At 34.0% G+C, this 20,500-nt stretch overlaps 2 protein-coding genes across 3 annotated transcripts; both read right to left on the minus strand.

The window, feature by feature from the left end:
• Positions 1 to 183: 183 nt before the first annotated feature.
• On the minus strand, positions 184 to 3,791 carry LOC116108704 (RNA polymerase II C-terminal domain phosphatase-like 1). Its single transcript, XM_031394934.1, has 6 exons — positions 3,643 to 3,791; positions 2,461 to 2,696; positions 2,258 to 2,344; positions 1,434 to 1,499; positions 1,230 to 1,303; positions 184 to 1,100 (listed from the first exon to the last, which is right to left on the minus strand). Exons 1-6 carry the CDS (start codon positions 3,704 to 3,706, stop codon positions 992 to 994), a joined length of 636 nt encoding a protein of 211 aa, XP_031250794.1. The 5' UTR covers positions 3,707 to 3,791; the 3' UTR covers positions 184 to 991.
• A 398-nt stretch (positions 3,792 to 4,189) lies between these two features.
• LOC116108703 (RNA polymerase II C-terminal domain phosphatase-like 1) lies at positions 4,190 to 13,248 on the minus strand. Of its 2 annotated transcripts, none has more exons than XM_031394933.1 (17): positions 12,585 to 13,248; positions 11,242 to 11,718; positions 10,718 to 10,928; positions 10,428 to 10,585; positions 10,233 to 10,303; positions 9,967 to 10,072; positions 9,789 to 9,872; positions 9,062 to 9,643; positions 8,893 to 8,956; positions 8,652 to 8,782; positions 8,517 to 8,570; positions 7,649 to 7,745; positions 6,467 to 6,702; positions 6,264 to 6,350; positions 5,440 to 5,505; positions 5,236 to 5,309; positions 4,190 to 5,106 (listed from the first exon to the last, which is right to left on the minus strand). In XM_031394933.1, exons 1-17 carry the CDS (start codon positions 12,843 to 12,845, stop codon positions 4,998 to 5,000), a joined length of 2,868 nt encoding a protein of 955 aa, XP_031250793.1. In that variant the 5' UTR covers positions 12,846 to 13,248; the 3' UTR covers positions 4,190 to 4,997. The 2 variants fall into 2 exon arrangements, with proteins under 2 accessions (XP_031250793.1, XP_031250792.1); XM_031394932.1 differs by having other exon boundaries at positions 10,428 to 10,588.
• Positions 13,249 to 20,500: the final 7,252 nt, after the last annotated feature.

The raw sequence follows: 20,500 nt of genomic DNA on the forward strand, positions 1-20,500 counted from the left end.
TCAGACATGCGGTTATGTTGATGTTAATAGTTTGAATAAAATATGTAAAGTAATTCCTAAGATTACGATAATTGAATTCAACAACCATGCAATGCTTATTGTTGGAAATTGGTTATTTTCAATCACTTGTTTTTGCAAAATTATTCTATATTACAGAACACGCTATCGATTAAACCATTGATATTCAATCAAAGAAACAATTTCTATTAAAGCATGATCCCCCACAGGGAAGAAAGAAACGTGAAATAAGAGATGCATTTCATCAAAACAACTAACAAGCAAATATGAAAAATTCCCGAGCGTGGATTTATGAGTGAAAACTTGTGTTACATCATTTCGGGTAAAGTCAGTAAGATGTTCACCAATGTCAGCACTCTAAATTCAATGTAATCTTCCGATTGGTGGGATTGACGAAGGGCTATATGACAATGACAACGATAGTGTCTTCTGTGACTCTTGAGTACACCCAAAACCAGAAACTCAAGCTGCCCTTGATTGCCTCTCAGTGCACAACTTCCACTTAACAAATATACATCATAAGCAATTCCACCCCAAGAAGGCTCTGCCAAATAACTTGGCACAGAAATGGCATCATCTGCCACAAGAATGAAAGAAATCAAGGCTACGCCTACATGGCACCCCGTTTTAATCTTGTCAGGCTTCTATGGATCTTTTCAGGAGGAAAAAATGATACAACATTGAGTCAGCCGGTCCCTGTTTCTTCGCTTGTCTCCTACGATGCAGAGACAAAGGACTGGAAAGACCAAATTTACATCTGAGAATTACGGTTACTTGGCAAGATAGTCTGTCTCCTCGTGTGCTGGAAGAATTCAAAATGAAGCGATAAGGTCAATCTGGGGCAACAAGGTGGTCAATTGGTGGCAGCCTGGATCTCAACAGCCCTTCCTCGTCTCTATGTTATGTACAATAAAAATGTCCCACCAAATAGTATAGCCAAAGCGTGGGATGAAAAAGCATATGCTAAGGGCTTTCAAGGAACAGGAGGAGCATTCTTGGGATATCTACCAGAAGGGGGCATTCGCTGTAAAACTCGTGGGAAGTCTGGCTTTAGACGTTTACTTGGCATCCCTTGCAATGGCCTGCATATCCTTTGGCATGTCATTAAGAATCGGCAAAAAGGAAATAGTGAAGAGAGCAGAGATAGATGGTACTCAAACACGCTATTTATAAAGGAATAAATAATATTAGCGACAGGAGATTTTGCACACCTTGGGGATCCCTGACGTTTTTGAGGAAATTGACCAAACGTTGACCTTAGGCTTCCAAGGGCCTTTTCAGCAGCCTAATGAAAAACATATCAAGGTGTTGAGATAGCATATAAAACAAACAAGGAGCATAAAATGTACTCATCAAGAAAAATACAAGCCTCATACAAGAAAATAAAAAATTAGAACATCCAACAAAAGATGTACCTGCATTTTAGCTTCATCCCAAGTTGACCCAATCCCCTTTCCTAACACCTGACCATCAATTTCAACCTAAAATATGGGCAAGGACAAAGATAGTTATAATCCAACTCAAATAATACCACAAAAACATATAACAATAATAATCACTTCTATTTCTAACAAATGACATTGTTACAACTTCTTGACACCCCAGAAAGAAATCATTCCCATTGTTTCCATGAGAAGTCATTTCTTAAATGTTGACAGTCCCAATATGAAGAAGTATTAGACCATTAAATGGGTTGCAGATCATTTTGCTTGAGATGATTAACCCAATGTTAAGTTTCAGTCAAGCAATATGCAATTTTTTTTCTTTTTTCTTTTAAAAAAAAAAAAAAAACCATTAATCATCCCTATAATGGCTAAAAAACCTAATGACTGGCAACTATACATTAAGAGCCTACTTGCAAAGGGTGAGAGAGCAAGCACTATATTGTTGCACAGGAAGGACATGGTAGTGTAAAAAGAAATGAAACAAATTTATAAATAGAAATGTAGGCCCTTCATTAAATAAAAATAAAATAATGTTAGAAGTTAACGAGCAATCAACCCTAGCTCATTATAGCCTGGAGCATTGTGCTTCAATATACATATAATAACTTTGCTTTAACTTATTTCACCAAATAATCGTGTTTTCACAACTTATAAAATTGGAGGATCATGATTGTTCTACAACTCGCTACACAAGTTAAAACTCAATTTCAGACAAAAGAAAAGAACTGCACTTCCAAACTTCACGCCAATCATTAAGGCAAATAATAATGATAAAAAAATGGTCAAATGCAAACCTGTGCATATACTTCGTCTTTCTGGATGGAATTAACTGGTGATGGAGACAACTTTGAAAAAGCAACTCCAAGGCCCTCCATCATGCACTGAAGAAGGTCATCGTAAATCCAAGTGAGAACAGAAACTCCAAGACTTAAATTTACCCACATGCAACTAATTTAGATAATTATAATGCAAGTTTTCCAAGTTCATGAAATCTCACTAATTCTTTAAGTGCAGACACTGAACCCATTGGTATCTTAGAGACCTCCAGCCTTGGATCTAGAACTGTAGATGGCTCTGACACAGTTGAAAATGACACAGACTCCTCTTTGGGCAACGGCTGACTCCCAAATAAATTAAAATTACCCAAAAACCCATTATCATTCGTGTTAGAAAATCTTCCAACATCTCCATGTGCAGAACCAGATTCAGGCTTTACACGTGACATATATACGTCTGCAAAAACATTTTCCAAGTTGGTAAAAATCTCCCAGAAATACCAGGAGGGAGAAATCTAAATTTGCAGGATATTTATCCAGAACAATAGTGCACAAGTAATAGAGTCCAGAATGGTAAACATGATAACTAATATATTTCCCTACGTAGTGACAAAGCTATATGGTATGGCAAGTTTAAGCACAATAATAATGAGTTCAGACAAATAGAACATTAAGCTTTTAAGTTCACTGAATTTAGCTCAAGCAGAAATCAAGTTTAATATCAAACTCATACAATGTTCAAGCTTGGTTTTTATTTCTTTAAATGAGCTCATCTAGTAAAGAAATTTATCATTTCTGTGAAGTAGACAAATCTAACACTATTTGCACATGAAATAAGCTACATTTGTGCATTACAACATGTATGGTAATGATATCATATATTAAAGACTTGATTGATAATTATTTTTACTAAAATTACCAACAAGCCACATAATGTGATCAAGGGGATAAAATCAGGACAAAGGGAAACTCGAGATATTAAGTATCTACAGTCTAATTTCTTTGGAATAAATTTGTCAAAGCATTTAAAATATAGATGCACTCTGCTATATTGAGCTGTTGTGCAGCAGTTACACTGCAAACCTAATCATAAATATTTGGCTCGTATGTAAAATAAGTGTTTTATAAGACATTCACAACCAATTCTCTTCATCCATCAGGTCCTGCTTCAAATTTTACCGTGCACACTAATGATCATAAGCTATCATTCTCTTACTAAACATTATGAGATACAAAACTTACTCTTTTACTCAATAATTTGTTGCAAAGAAGTTCTTCATGAAGAGAAAATTCACCAAATCATAAGCTTTGCCCAAAATGGCAACAGATAGGTAGACCATGAACTCTAAAAAATAAAAGCTTGTACAAATAAGTAACAGCTATAACCAAGAAAAAGAATTTACTAGCCAAGTTCTTGATGGATGCCTCAGCAGCCTGACGTTGGGCTTCCCTTCTTGTTTTACCCATTCCTTCACCTATCTTCTCTCCTGCAAACCAAGCCTACAAGAAAACAATAAGCATGATGAGGCACGTGGAGATATGTCATTTGTCAATTAAGAACTGGCAAAGTCATTTTGATAATATTTTAGATCTAGAACATAATTAAACCAAAAAAAAACAGGCATCTTGTGCGGTAGCACACACCATGATCAGATCACGGTGACTAACCGATGGCCACACAAATAGTTAAGAGACATGACACAGAAATCCCAGCTACACAGAAGTGATCTTGCTCATTCATTCCATCGAAATCACAGCTACCTAAGTTTCAATTCAGACATGCGGTTATGTTGATGTTAATAGTTTGAATAAAATATGTAAAGTAATTCCTAAGATAATTGAATTCAACAACCATGCAATGCTTATTGTTGGAAATTGGTTATTTTCAATCACTTGTTTTTGCAAAATTATTCTATATTACAGAACACGCTATCGATTAAACCATTGATATTCAATCAAAGAAACAATTTCTATTAAAGCATGATCCCCCACAGGGAAGAAAGAAACGTGAAATAAGAGATGCATTTCATCAAAACAACTAACAAGCAAATATGAAAAATTCCCGAGCGTGGATTTATGAGTGAAAACTTGTGTTACATCATTTCGGGTAAAGTCAGTAAGATGTTCACCAATGTCAGCACTCTAAATTCAATGTAATCTTCCGATTGGTGGGATTGACGAAGGGCTATATGACAATGACAACGATAGTGTCTTCTGTGACTCTTGAGTACACCCAAAACCAGAAACTCAAGCTGCCCTTGATTGCCTCTCAGTGCACAACTTCCACTTAACAAATATACATCATAAGCAATTCCACCCCAAGAAGGCTCTGCCAAATAACTTGGCACAGAAATGGCATCATCTGCCACAAGAATGAAAGAAATCAAGGCTACGCCTACATGGCACCCCGTTTTAATCTTGTCAGGCTTCTATGGATCTTTTCAGGAGGAAAAAATGATACAACATTGAGTCAGCCGGTCCCTGTTTCTTCGCTTGTCTCCTACGATGCAGAGACAAAGGACTGGAAAGACCAAATTTACATCTGAGAATTACGGTTACTTGGCAAGATAGTCTGTCTCCTCGTGTGCTGGAAGAATTCAAAATGAAGCGATAAGGTCAATCTGGGGCAACAAGGTGGTCAATTGGTGGCAGCCTGGATCTCAACAGCCCTTCCTCGTCTCTATGTTATGTACAATAAAAATGTCCCACCAAATAGTATAGCCAAAGCGTGGGATGAAAAAGCATATGCTAAGGGCTTTCAAGGAACAGGAGGAGCATTCTTGGGATATCTACCAGAAGGGGGCATTCGCTGTAAAACTCGTGGGAAGTCTGGCTTTAGACGTTTACTTGGCATCCCTTGCAATGGCCTGCATATCCTTTGGCACGTCATTAAGAATCGGAAAAAAGGAAATAGTGAAGAGAGCAGAGATAGATGGTACTCAGACATGCTATTTATAAAGGAATAAATAATATTAGCGACAGGAGATTTTGCACACCTTGGGGATCCCTGACGTTTTTGAGGAAATTGACCAAACGTTGACCTTAGGCTCCCAAGGGCCTTTTCAGCAGCCTAATGAAAAACATATCAAGGTGTTGAGATAGCATATAAAACAAACAAGGAGCATAAAATGTACTCATCAAGAAAAATACAAGCCTCATACAAGAAAATAAAAAATTAGAACATCCAACAAAAGATGTACCTGCATTTTAGCTTCATCCCAAGTTGACCCAATCCCCTTTCCTAACACCTGACCATCAATTTCAACCTAAAATATGGGCAAGGACAAAGATAGTTATAATCCAACTCAAATAATACCACAAAAACATATAACAATAATAATCACTTCTATTTCTAACAAATGACATTGTTACAACTTCTTGACACCCCAGAAAGAAATCATTCCCATTGTTTCCATGAGAAGTCATTTCTTAAATGTTGACAGTCCCAATATGAAGAAGTATTAGACCATTAAATGGGTTGCAGATCATTTTGCTTGAGATGATAAACCCAATGTTAAGTTTCAGTCAAGCAATATGCAATTTTTTTTCTTTTTTCTTTTAAAAAAAAAAAAAAAACCATTAATCATCCCTATAATGGCTAAAAAACCTAATGACTGGCAACTATACATTAAGAGCCTACTTGCAAAGGGTGAGAGAGCAAGCACCATATTGTTGCACAGGAAGGACATCGTAGTGTAAAAAGAAATGAAACAAATTTATAAATAGAAATGTAGGCCCTTCATTAAATAAAAATAAAATAATGTTAGAAGTTAACGAGCAATCAACCCTAGCTCATTATAGCCTGGAGCATTGTGCTTCAATATACATATAATAACTTTGCTTTAACTTATTTCACCAAATAATCGTGTTTTCACAACTTATAAAATTGGAGGATCATGATTGTTCTACAACTCGCTACACAAGTTAAAACTCAATTTCAGACAAAAGAAAAGAACTGCACTTCCAAACTTCACGCCAATCATTAAGGCAAATAATAATGATAAAAAAATGGTCAAATGCAAACCTGTGCATATACTTCGTCTTTCTGGATGGAATTAACTGGTGATGGAGACAACTTTGAAAAAGCAACTCCAAGGCCCTCCATCATGCACTGAAGAAGGTCATCGTAAATCCAAGTGAGAACAGAAACTCCAAGACTTAAATTTACCCACATGCAACTAATTTAGATAATTATAATGCAAGTTTTCCAAGTTCATGAAATCTCACTAATTCTTTAAGTGCAGACACTGAACCCATTGGTATCTTAGAGACCTCCAGCCTTGGATCTAGAACTGTAGATGGCTCTGACACAGTTGAAAATGACACAGACTCCTCTTTGGGCAACGGCTGACTCCCAAATAAATTAAAATTACCCAAAAACCCATTATCATTCGTGTTAGAAAATCTTCCAACATCTCCATGTGCAGAACCAGATTCAGGCTTTACACGTGACATATATACGTCTGCAAAAACATTTTCCAAGTTGGTAAAAATCTCCCAGAAATACCAGGAGGGAGAAATCTAAATTTGCAGGATATTTATCCAGAACATTAATGCACAAGTAATAGAGTCCAGAATGGTAAACATGATAACTAATATATTTCCCTACGTAGTGACAAAGCTATATGGTATGGCAAGTTTAAGAACAATAATAATGAGTTCAGACAAATAGAACATTAAGATTTTAAGTTCACTGAATTTAGCTCAAGCAGAAGTCAAGTTTAATATCAAACTCATACAATGTTCAAGCTTGGTTTTCATTTCTTTAAATGAGCTCATCTAGTAAAGAAATTTATCATTTCTGTGAAGTAGACAAATCTAACACTATTTGCACATGAAATAAGCTACATTTGTGCATTACAATATGTATGGTAATGATATCATATATTAAAGACTTGATTGATAATTATTTTTACTAAAATTACCAACAAGCCACATAATGTGATCAAGGGGATAAAATCAGGACAAAGGGAAACTCGAGATATTAAGTATCTACAGTCTAATTTCTTTGGAATAAATTTGTCAAAGCATTTAAAATATAGATGCACTCTGCTATATTGAGCTGTTGTGCAGCAGTTACACTGCAAACCTAATCATAAATATTTGGCTCGTATGTAAAATAAGTGTTTTATAAGACATTCACAACCAATTCTCTTCATCCAACAGGTCCTGCTTCAAATTTTACCGTGCACACTAATGATCATAAGCTATCATTCTCTTACTAAACATTATGAGATACAAAACTTACTCTTTTGCTCAATAATATGTTGCAAAGAAGTTCTTCATGAAGAGAAAATTCACCAAATCATACGCTTTGCCCAAAATGGCAACAGATAGATAGACCATGAACTCTAAAAAATAAAAGCTTGTACAAATAAGTAACAGTTATAACCAAGAAAAAGAATTTACTAGCCAAGTTCTTGATGGATGCCTCAGCAGCCTGACGTTGGGCTTCCCTTCTTGTTTTACCCATTCCTTCACCTATCTTCTCTCCTGCAAACCAAGCCTACAAGAAAACAATAAGCATGATGAGGCATGTGGAGATATGTCATTTGTCAATTAAGAACTGGCAAAGTCATTTTGATAATACTTCACATTAGTTACATAAGAAGTAAGATGGTTTAACTCCAAAACAAAATGTCATATTACATTTCAAAAGGTTCACATTGCAGCCACCTGATAAATCACATACACTCAGCAAAAGATAGTATTTCCTTGTTCCTCATGTTATTCTTTGGTGCAAAGCCTTGTATTCAAGGTAATTCTATGAGTCTGTGAATGTGTGTGCACATATTAAGTGTAAGGAGAGAGTGTTTCCCTTTGGAAAAGCTTTGATATGCTATGGTCTAGTTATCGAGGCACTAAATAGAATGGCATAAATAATAACCCAAAAATATTGATATCAATTAAAGAGAGTTGTTTCATAATTTACTTTAACATTTTTATTTATTCAAATGAAATGATGTCCTCTAATTTAGAGAAAAACATAAAATCCTCCTATCCAGCTAGTACAATCCAAGCTCAAAATCTACTTAAGATTTCTTCGGCAAATATAATTGTTACACACACATATATATGCAAATGTGTACAAATCCTTTTTTTTTTTTTTAAGAAAAAAAGTGTGCAAATCATGTCAAAAATATAATGAAACAAAAGGATGCATTTCAGCTGACTAACTTAATTCATTCACTTGAGGGAAATAGATAAAAAAAAATGATTTAAATCTGAATTGACTAGTGCAAAATATCATATCATGGAAAGCAATGATATAGAGAACCTCAATGGAGAACTGTAATTCCATGCTAGCAACCAAAGCTGGCCTAAATTCCACCTGTAATGGGGAAAAAAAGGAAAGTGGGTCAATGGATATGGAACATAGACTATCTCATACAATTCAAAAGTTTTGTACTACCTTGGCTCCACACTTTATAGCAATATCCTGTAAAACTGCAGCTGGAGTTTCCACACTTGAAACATCTCGTCCAGATTCAAAGTCAAAATCCTTGTTGCTAGAAGATGATCGGCTCAACGGGACCTCATCACCTTCAAATGGAATCCCCACATACCAGACACCATAAGTATAACTGTGGGAAATCTACAAGCACCTCTTAAACAATTCATCTAAATACCCAATTTAATGTGTAATAGCTTACCTGAGAACGAATTATAACTAGACAGGGCATGGTTTAACCTCAACCGGTCATCTCTACGAAGTGGCTGCAAATAAGTATAATCCTATAAGATCAACATGATTTACTAGCAAAAGTAATTTTGACATTTCGGCACACAAATTCAATGCTAGACAACCACAAGATAGATTACCTCTTTTGTCAATCTTTGATTTTCATGAAGTCTATCAGGTGGAACAGGACTCTCAACCTTAGGAAAAAAAGGTGGATGATGAGGCCGGTGCTTGTCAATTTGCATTGGCTCAGAATCTAAAGAAAATTCTTTGGGTCCTGCTCGGTTCAGCTGTCGAGGGCTCATCTCTTCTTCGGATGGAAACCAACTTCCACGTGATTGCACACGTGGAGCTGAAACTTGCATCGGAGGTCTTACAGGAAATGAGGGTTCACTTGGTGGCTGATCTCTGGTATCTTGACCATGTTGCAATATGAGAAGTCGCCTCCTAGTATCAGGATCTAATTCTGATTCTGGCACCTCACCCTCTTCTCTAGCAGGAGAACTTTGCAAGCTTGGTTCTTGAGGGGGAACATGACCCAATGGTTTCACTAATGAAGCTGCTGAAGAAAACTGCACATTGGGAAATGGCAAATTTGCCACTTGAGATGTTGGGAGAGGAATTGAGCTAGAAGAAGTTGGCATTGTGTACTGAAGTGAAGCAAGCCTTGGATCAAGATTCGTGAGGGCTGAAGAGATTGTTGAAGAAGCCGACATTGCATCCTGCATGAAAGAATAACAGGATATCTTTAAAGCTTACAGGCTGAACAGTGAAATTATATATCTTTACAAAGATTTCCAGAGTCCCATATAAGTATATCTAGACATATAGATCAAAATAAGAGCTGAAAATGGCTACAATAATTACCTTAAGTCTTCTTTCAACCTCTGCATCTGCCATGCCGTCAAAAGTAAGTGGATCTTTGGTTCCATTCAAGAGAGAAGCATCATCCTGGAAAGCAACCAAAATCACAATAGTAAATAAGAAATTTAAGCATGGATGTGAACAAAAAAATAATCATGGATAGGGAATATTCATGACTAACCTCTGAAACTAAATAGTTGCTCACATCAGGAGGCAAAGGAATATCCTTCATATCATCTTCATATGAAATTTCCGGTATCCTTTGTAAAAGACCATCATCAAACTCTCTGTTATCAAATTCATAGTTAATATCACACCAAAGAATGATTAATTCAATATATAAAAAGGACCAGAACTTTGCTCAACACTTTTGAGTTGCAATGATAACAATAAATGAGGGACATGCGTGCCACGAAAAAGAAGTTAGTCAAGGTTTCACATTCTCACTTGAAAAAACCGCCTCTAACATTGCAAGCAACATTTCTCGCCACACACAAGACAGGAACTGCATTATTTGCCTGCAACATGAAAAAATATGATGAGTGCATGCTGCCAAGAAAAGGTGATAACTTTGATGTGAATATGTGTGTTATGGCAATATGGAAATTTCAAACTATATAGCCAAAAGTAGATAAAATATACTTCAGCTTGAGGAGCATAGTATGGAGCAAATGCAGGAACAACATGCACCCGAGGTTGATCTTTCTCATCCCACACTTTTAAGCGATCATCTATCACAAGTGCCATCTTAGGATGGCAAATTCCATCTTGAAAGACATTGAACAATGACTTCCTTGAACCTGCTAATAGAGAAATAAGCAACATTAAGTATAATGAACAAGCTATTTCAGTAATTTGAGGCAAAAGTTACAATAATGAGAAGCAGCTGCAACAAAGCAGAAGGCATTTGCAAGCTTTATCATGCCACATACCAGATTTGACACACACGATGCGATCCAACAGTTCTTTAGTATTTATCAAATTTGACTCTGGATCAAGAAGCCTCCACATTTCCAGAGCATAATCCCTTTCAGCCATAGTGCAAACATAGACCTCAAAACGCTTGCGTCCTCTAGCAGTCAAGTAGCTCCGTAGATCTTCCCATGCAGGTCTCAACCTCACAAGAACACTGGTATCACGAATCTATAGGAATAAAACAGTTTTGTGTTACTTGGACAAACATAATCTGATAACTTAAAAGCTTCAAAACTACTCTGAGCCAGAAACCATCGAGACTATTAGTTGAACCCAAGATTGGATGCTGCAGAAACCTCAATTTCTTAATACATTTTATATAAACTACAAATAAATCAAAACAGATATGAAACTGCAACCAAGCGAGAAAGTAAAACCAAGAAAAAAAAAAAGGTGGTGTGTAAGTCCAAAGTTGCAATAGCAGTAAAGACAATGAATCAATGCATTAAAGCAATTTCCTTCAGATTTGATATATATGTACCAGCGGGTTGATGCGAGTCAGAATGATGTTTTTCTCTTGTAGCCGTATAAGTGGCCGAACAATAGTTTGATGGTTGTCAGACAACGCTGGAACAACCTCTGACTGAACTTTGATCACCTTCCCGTTTTCAACAACCTGATCATTGTCTGCATATTGCTTCAATATAGTCTTGTCATCTTGATAGCGCTTGATCTCAGCCTGCATACCAGCAATGCGCTGTGGATCCACCTCAGTGCTTATTTTACGCAGCAAAGCTTCAATTCTATCCTCAAATGAGCGCATTGTATTTGCAACTATAAGGGTTTCATCCAGATCAAAAACAATGCCAAGACATCTAAGGTTCAACATGACAAGACAAGAATTATACAGTCCAGATGCAACAATGAATCCCCAGAAACAGGGATACTGCCTCTCGTTATTCCTAGAATACATAGCAACCAAGTGGAGCTCGTCTGCCCCTAGTGGCATCACTGCAGTCTGCAGACACCAAAACAATAATCATTATCTATGTTCACCAAAAATATCCACCCTTGAGTATGACAAATTGCTGAATAAAAGGTAAATTAAAATAAGTAAGATATGCATGAAATATACATAATTCCTTCCAAACAAATAAGGCTACATTCAGAAGAACTGCCATGGATAAACACCCTATGATTGTGTACTTCACATTTAAATATGCATTGTAAGCCACAAAGCAATCTCAGGTACCCATTACTTTTAATTCTCATACACATATAACCAGTGTGAGCCAAATCACTGAACATAGAAATCCTTGTATTGTTTCTTTCAACATTCACAACTATCTCCAACCAAGAAAATTATGAACCACAACTATTAGCAAGAAGAAATCAATAAAATTGTCACAAAATGACAAAGCATTCATAATATTAACTTAAGCAAGCTCCACCACAACGCCTAATTTAGCAAGTGCAGTAACCTGGGCTAAAACGCTGAGTTCAAAGTTTAATAAAATTAGATCATAACTTCTATTTCTGGGCAAACTTATTAACTCAAGCAGTTCTCATAAACTTAGGGCAAAAGTGGCATAATTGGGTTCACTCAAATTCTTAAAGTTCCCCCAATTTTTTAAAATCAGTTCACACAATTTACTTGCAAAAAAATTGGCAAATGGGTCCACTGAAATTGTCAAAAACTCAGCACAACTAATTTCATTCAATATTAGTAGTCCTTGCCAAAATTTTGTTGTTTTATTTGTCCAGAAGAACAGTCCCTGTAAAATTCAAGTGAGGTTTATTTTTTCCAGTTTCAAGTTCAAAATTTTTAATTATATTTTACTTAATTAATTAATTTAATTTGTTAATTTTGGGTTGATATTATACCTTGTTTTCTCTGATACAGGAGGAGTGCAATAGATGTAGCTGCGTGTTGTCCGATGATTTAGACTCCATTTTGAAGCAAATCCCACTAGACGTAATGGTATGTAGCACTGCCAGGGGTGGACATCTCTCACTCGCTTCCGTGTAGTAACTTATTCTGATTTCATCGAACACTTTCTTGTTCTTTTCTTCTTCTCCTTGTTGTGGATATATCTCTACTTCCCCCAATTTTTCTTTTCCTTCATACACCGCCGTTTTATACATTTTCTATTCTTCTCAGATCTCCCCAAAAATAAAGTTGTCAAAAAAAGAAATTCGAAAAAAAAATAGAAAAATATCTCAGTTCTTGGCTTCGATTGTGTGTCTCATCTCATCTCATCTCATCATCGTCAAATCAAATATAACAAAAAAAAATCATGAGGTTTCTTTTGATCATCATCGGTGCTTTTAAGATTTGATCCGATTTTTGTACAAATTTAAAAAAGAACAAGTTTTTTCTTAGATAGATCATAAAACTTCTCCTCCTTCTTCCTCGATGATCTACCGCTTTATTTGATTGAAATTAACCAGTGAGTGGTGGTGCTAGGGTTTCTAATCTTGATGATGATGATGGTGAAGAACGAGTCTTGAAAAAAGAAAAAAAAAAACCCTAGATCCGGATAGCGAAAGGTCAAAATTAGTACTCCAATGACGATAATAATAAAAATATTTACGAATATTTTTCAATTTAACATTTTAAAATAATACGAGTTCTAGTTGAATTGTGCTTTACTTTTTTTATTTATATACTTTTTGTGACGGGAAAAATTAGCAAATACACGCGAATTTTTGTTCCATTACGTAACTTTCGGTACGCTGACGTGTCGCGAAATATAGGGATGTAAGTGAATAGATATTCAAAAGTAGGTAGGCGTTTCGGGAATTTTCCGAAATATGTGGGACAGGGAATATAGATTTTTGGTGCCCTTACGTGGCATGAACTCATTGGTTTTCCCTTTATATGGTTGTAAGTGTAGTTTCAAGATTCCGATACTTAGTCCCTTCGTGTGAACTTACTTGCATCACTTCTGCCTTCTTTGGCTTCTGAATTCTGAAAACTTAAGCTCAAGGTTTACGTAATAAGTTTATTTAATTATTATAATTAAAATATAAAAAATGTATTATGATATCATTAATTAAATATATTAAAGAGGTGTCAGTTGTTGCATCTTCTACTTAAGACAGTTGATGTGGTCTTTTATTAATTTTATGAATCCCTTTTTTGTTTTTTGAAATTAATAAGAAAATATGAAAAATTAAAACACATGTTTTTAGTAAGGTAATTGGTGGGTCACCCATTTGGTACAACTCAAACTCAAGACTCAAGAGTCAAGACGCTTGGTCTCTCAACCCTTCACCCCTCCTTCAATCCATCTTGTCACAAGGGGGTGGTTAAAACATATTTTGTATGTTTGTTCGAAAATTATTTTTTTATATGTGAAAATGAAAACACTTCGGATGTTATTGTTGAAAGCACAAAATAGAAAAATGATAAAAAAATTATGAAATTCATTACTTATACAATTGATATACCCCTTCAAATTACTACTTATTTTGTTTATCTCAAAAAGTTTGTCTCAAATATATTAGCCCCTGTTTTTTACACTACTTTAAATCATTTTTCTATTATCCTATTTGGATTAAAAAATAGAATATGTGTTTTTCAACTCAAATATGATTTTTTGTCTCAAAATGAAAAATTGGTGAGACTTGTTTTCTATTATCCTATTATATTCAACTCAAAACATTTTTCCAACTAAAAACAATTATCTTTCACTCCTTCCAATATGAAAATTAGTCAACCCTTGCCAGATCTGGTCGTTCGTGCATTGATCTTAACGTTTCTAGTCAAATCTATCATGGATACAGCCAGAAACAACCAGATCGACGATTAGATCCAACCATTAACGACCAGATCTATCTGGTCATTGACAATGGCTAGATTTTAGCTGTAGATCTAGTTAGAAACAGTCATATCAGCGCATGACCAATCATATCTAGTTGGTCGTGCGCGGTTCCGACGACTGTCGATTACCGCCTGACAATGGTGGTCGGTGGTCCTCTTAGATGGCTATGGTGCTTTAGTTAATTTTTAAACTTGTATGTAGGGGGAGTTTAGCTAAATTAATAAATATAGGGGGTTAAAATGAATCTAAAATATTTTAAGAAAATATATCAAACAACTATTCAACATTTTATCAAACTCTGAATATACTTTTCAAATATTTTACCAAACACATTTTTAGAATCTGATTCAATTCGATTTAATATAACTCAACTCAACTTAAAATAATTTTTCAGAAAAACATATAATCTACCAAACATGTCTTTAATTTTTTTTGTTTTTATTTGCAGTTTGTGATAAAAATATTGTTTTTTGAGAGAGGAGAGAGAAGATAAAGAGAAAATAAGAAAAATATAAATTATTAAAATGTTATGACATAAATGATATTCATTTTATTATTTAAAATGTTATGACATAAATGATATTCATTTTATTATTTAAAATGTTATGAATGTCATCACAAGTATGTTGAAACATGAGCATATGTCATGTCGTAAGTGGTATTGTAAATTTTTTAAAATAATGACGATTATGATACTGTTTCCTATTTTGCAATTTACAAACTTTCTATGAATGTTATACATGCCCTCAGCATCGGGTAAAATTACAAAATTTTATTTAAAATTGAAAAAAAAAAAAAAAAACACTCTTATAATATTTACAAAAGGATTTTATTTCCCTCATAGATTTCCTTGAATAAAATTTTCCACTCTCAGGTATATGAAATAGTAATATTCCCCTTTACGACAATATTATGTTAGGGTTTTGGTTATTAATTTAACTAATAATTTGGGTAAGTTAGATGACAAAAACCTTAAACAATTAGGGATAAATTATTATAACAAATGCAACCCTATTTGTTTTTGAAAGCTTAAACTTGTCTTTAATAATATTAGGGCTGAGCATGGGTAACGGGTAGACCCGATACTGGCAGGTACTTGAATCGTTGGTTTTGAGTAGGAATCGGAACCGGCCTGTATGTGGTCAATTCTGGTTCTGCTGTGGGTGGAACCGATATAGTGTGATTTCGATATCGGCTCCACCCATTGAAGGAATCAAAACTAACATGGGAACCAGACCAGGAACCGAGGTTCGGGTACTGGATTGGAACTGGTTTAAAAACCATCTAAAATCTTATAAATACCGAAAACAAGAAGAAGAAGAAGTTAAAATACATCTAAAATCCAATAAATATCGAAAAGAAGAAGAATAATTGATTGGGTTGTGAGAGGAAGAGCCAGGAGGGTTTGTGGAGAAAGGGGTGGTGGCTAGGCTTTATGATGAAAGAAGAGCTGTTGGATTGAAAGATGAAGGGCTTTTGTAATTTTTATGAACATTTACACTTTGGGTGTATTTATAATTTTTGTAAACTATTGGGGTATATGAATTTTATAGGGTTCATTTGTTATTTTTTAAAAAGTAGGGAGTAATTAAACTATCTCAGGTACCCAGAACGAAGCTTATTTTGCAGGTTTCAGTTCCAGGTTTTTAGGTATCGGAACCGGCCGATTCTGATTCCAAATCTAAGGAACTGGGCAGTTTTAATTCCTTTGATTTTTGGCGGGTACCCAAACCCGCTCACCTAATAATATTATGCAAGTGATGCAAGGTATATTTGTAATAATTTTAAACAATAAAAGGCTTTAACATATAGTATAATATAGGTGGTTAACTGTAATTCTCCTACAAGACAACACATATATTTTTCCAGAAATCTTTCTGAAGAAATTATTAGGAATCTGTCATTTTTAAAAATTAGGGAGTTCCATTTAAAATTACGATCCAGTTATATATATATATATATATATATTATTATAACATGGGTATTGTTGTTTTATGTATACTTTTAAGAATTTTGATAACCCTCCTAAATATTTATTTTTGATTGTGTCTGATGGAGGATTACATAAAAAAAAAAAAAAAAAAAAAAAAAAAAAAAAAAAAAACATATTTGATTCATTTATCTTCAAAAATTCACATCGACTATAAATATTGTGTTGAGAAATTATGTGTAATGTGTTAAAAGTCTTAAGATCTTCGATATAGATTTTCATATAATTTAGGTGAGAGATTTTAGAGTTTAGTTGGAGAGAAAGTGAGAAAAAATGAGAGAAAATAATATTTCTATTAATTGAGTTCAGGTTTCCAATAATATCCTTTCTCATACACTTTTTTTTTTAATAACCGGGGCGTTCGAGCCAGCTTACGTGTACCTTAACTAATCTTTTGGGACTCTAAAACTATCGACCGGGTAAGAGTTTCAATAGCTACTCTTATTAGCAATCGAGAAAGGACTCGCACTCGAGACCTCTTGAGTAATACATCCAAGAGTCTTTATTGAACCACTCGGCCACTCAAAGGTAGTTCTTGCTCATATACTTGGTATCTCTTTTCCAGTATATATATATATTGGAAAAGAGATACCAAGTATATGAGCAAGAACTACCTTTGAGTGGCCACACAGTGTTATTTCAAACTGATTTAACAAGATCAAACATAACAGTTCCTAAAACAATCAATTGGGACCAAATAACTTTACTAGAGGATTAGGGATTAGCTAATGTAGTCATTCCTTCAGAAATGAGAATTCCTAAACCTTTAACCCAACCAATCCAAAATACAGAAATTGAAAATATAACTGAAAATTCTTATGGAAGTGTTTGGATTAGGTTTAGTAGGCCTCCAAGAATAAGTTTTGATGACTCACACTTATCCTCATCCAGATTAAATCCCAAAGAACCTCTTGAACAAAGAAGATTTTCTTGTTCAGTAAGATACCCCCCTAGACCTAGCCAGGTTAAAACAAATATTCAAGGAATTAATAATTCCTCAACAATACCACAACCTTATTATTCAGTTCAAACACCCTTCTAACAGGATAGGGAAGAGACATCACAAAGAATGTCTCCAACCTATTTCCAAATGACAGATTTGCTAGAATTAAACATGATTGAAAAATTTGAAATTGATAAAACCTTCTTAAGAGATTTTTATTCAAAAGAAAATCAAGAATTAAGAGAAACATTCTTCAAAAACTTTAATAATAATTCAACAAAATTATTACAACTTTATGAAAACACACCAAATTCTTATACCTTTCTTCCAATGGTTTGATAGTGAAAAAACAATCAATATCCAAATAAAAGCAAAATAGTGGAAAATCACAAGAGGAAAAGATAATGAAGAAATAGAGTCAATTCATCCACCTTTAACAAAAGTAACGATTCCATATAAAGGAGTAGAAATTAAGGCTCCATCTTTTAAAGTCAAAGAAAATTTAAGTGAAATATCAGGAAATGATATAAAAAATATTTATCAGCAAAATAATTATGCAAACTAATGTTTGAATACTATTAGCGAACAACTGAATAGAATTGAAGACATTGTAGCAAAACCCATCCTAAAACCTATTGACGAAAGGTCAAAACCACTAAAAATTGTTGATAACAAACATTTATTCGTTCCACATGAAATCCCTCCAAAACACACTAAAACTTTAACCAACAAAGAAGAATTTATGCAAGAAATAAATAGAAAACTCAACCAGATAAAAGAAGAATTCTCTAGTGTTGTCGTACCAGAATTCTCTAGTGTTGTCGCACCAAACACCCCACAAACTTCTAGACATATAAATTTTATTGGCAAAATAGATTCATTAGAATCATCAGAAATTGATTATCAAAATACATCCTCAAGTGATAATTTTATTCAAATCAACAACATGAATTGGAAAAAACCCCCGAAAATGTATTATCCAAGAGCTTCAGCCCCAAATTCAGTCTTGGAAGAATCCTCTCAAATACAACAAAGAAAATACAATGCCAATTCCATCTATGAATGGAACATAGATGGCATGTCTGATTATAATATTATTATGGTCTTACAAAAAATGACTATGGTCAGTAATGCCTATAGGACTAAACATAATTCAACAGACCAAGCCATAGCCCACTCGTCGGTAGCTGGTTTCATTGGCTTTCTCAAATCCTGGTGGGATAGCCACCAACAAGAAAAAAACCAAAGTGAAATTCTTAACGCAATCAAAATTGATGATAATGGAATACCAATTTTGGATGAAGATGGTAATGAAATCCAGGATGTTGCTAATACCTTGATTTTTGCAATAACTCTCCACTTTATAGGAGACTCTACAAACGTAAAAGACAAAAGTCAAGCTACACTAATGAACTTAAAATGCAAAATCCTTCATGATTATAGATGGTATAAAGAAACATTTTTTGTTAGGGTTATGCAAATGCCTGATAGTAACAAAGCCTATTGGAAGGTTAAATTTTTGATAAGATTACCTAACATCTTAGCTTAAAAGGTTAGAGAAAAAATTAGGAAACAATATGATGGTATTATACCATATGACAATTTAACTTATGGACAGTTACATAGTTTTGTCTAGAAAGTTGGAATGAAAATTTACAAAGATGAAAAACTCGCCTACCAAAGGCAAAAAGAGAGAAAACAGCTAGGAAAAGAATTAGGAAATTTTTATCAACAATTTGACAATCATCACATAAATTCTTTTAAAGGAAAGAAAACCAAGAAAACAATAACCTGCAAAGGTCAATGTGATAAAACCATCAATAATTGTAATAAAACCATGAATAATCATAAGAACCAACATACAAACCCACATTTAGGAAAAAACCTTTTCAACAAAGCAAATTTCCTAAAACAGACAAACCCACAAAACAATTCACGTGCTTCAGATGCGGTAAACAGGGTCATATCGCTAGATATTGTAAAATTAGTAAAGGAATTAGAGAATTGAGCCTTGATGATGAGATCATACATAAAATTGAAATGATAATGATACAATCCTCTGATTTTGATTCAAGTGAAAAAGAAATGTCTGACAACAACCAAGGTGATGAAATCGAAACCTCCAGTGAAAATGAAATAAATGTCTTAACCAAAGACCAAGAATTCCTCCTAGAAGCCGTTAATAAAATTGATGATCATCTTTTGAGAAATGAGTATCTAGAGAGACTAAAAATACTGTCGAAAAAACTGATAGGAAAATAGAAACCCATAAGGCTTATAGTTTTCAAAATATTATTGACAAATTCGAAAAACAAGAAAAAATGAAATTAACACTTGAAGATTTAACAAAAGAAATCCAACAATTAAAAATTGAAGTTAAAGATTTAAAAGAAAAACAAAAACAACATTCGAAATTACTTGTTGCCCAAAAAAAAGATAAATCTGAAGATGATGAAGATCATAATGAAAATTTCATAAATATGCTAACCCAAATAACTTATCAAAAATGGCATATTAAGATAGAATTCTTAATCAATGATAAATTTATCCTAGAAACAATTACTCTATTTGATACTGGAGCAGACTTCAATTGTATCCAAGAATGATTAGTTCCTACAAAATACTATGAAAAAACACTAGAATCTGCTAAGTCAGCCAATGGCTTAACACTTTTTATCAATTACAAATTATCAGATGTTAAAGTTTGTAATCAAAATATTTGTTTAAACACCTCCTTTTTATTAGTAAAAAATTTGAGAAGAAGTATAATATTAGGAACACCCTTCATTAATTTAGTACAACCATTTAGTGTTGATGATTCGGGGATATCCACAAAAATAATGGGTGAAGGTCTTATCTTCAAATTTATACACAAATCCATCTAAAAAAACCTTAATATTCTGCAAGAATACTCAACGTCAAAGAAAGAAATTAATCACCTTATCCTACATAAACAAAAACATATATACTTCCTCCAAGAAGAAGTTAAAAGTAAGAGAATTGAATCCCAACTTCAACAGAATGATATCTGCACAAAGAT

The sequence above is a fragment of the Pistacia vera genome, unplaced genomic scaffold (genome assembly GCF_008641045.1).
Source record: "Pistacia vera cultivar Batoury unplaced genomic scaffold, PisVer_v2 Contig568, whole genome shotgun sequence".
In the NCBI taxonomy this organism is placed as follows: Eukaryota; Viridiplantae; Streptophyta; class Magnoliopsida; order Sapindales; family Anacardiaceae; genus Pistacia; species Pistacia vera.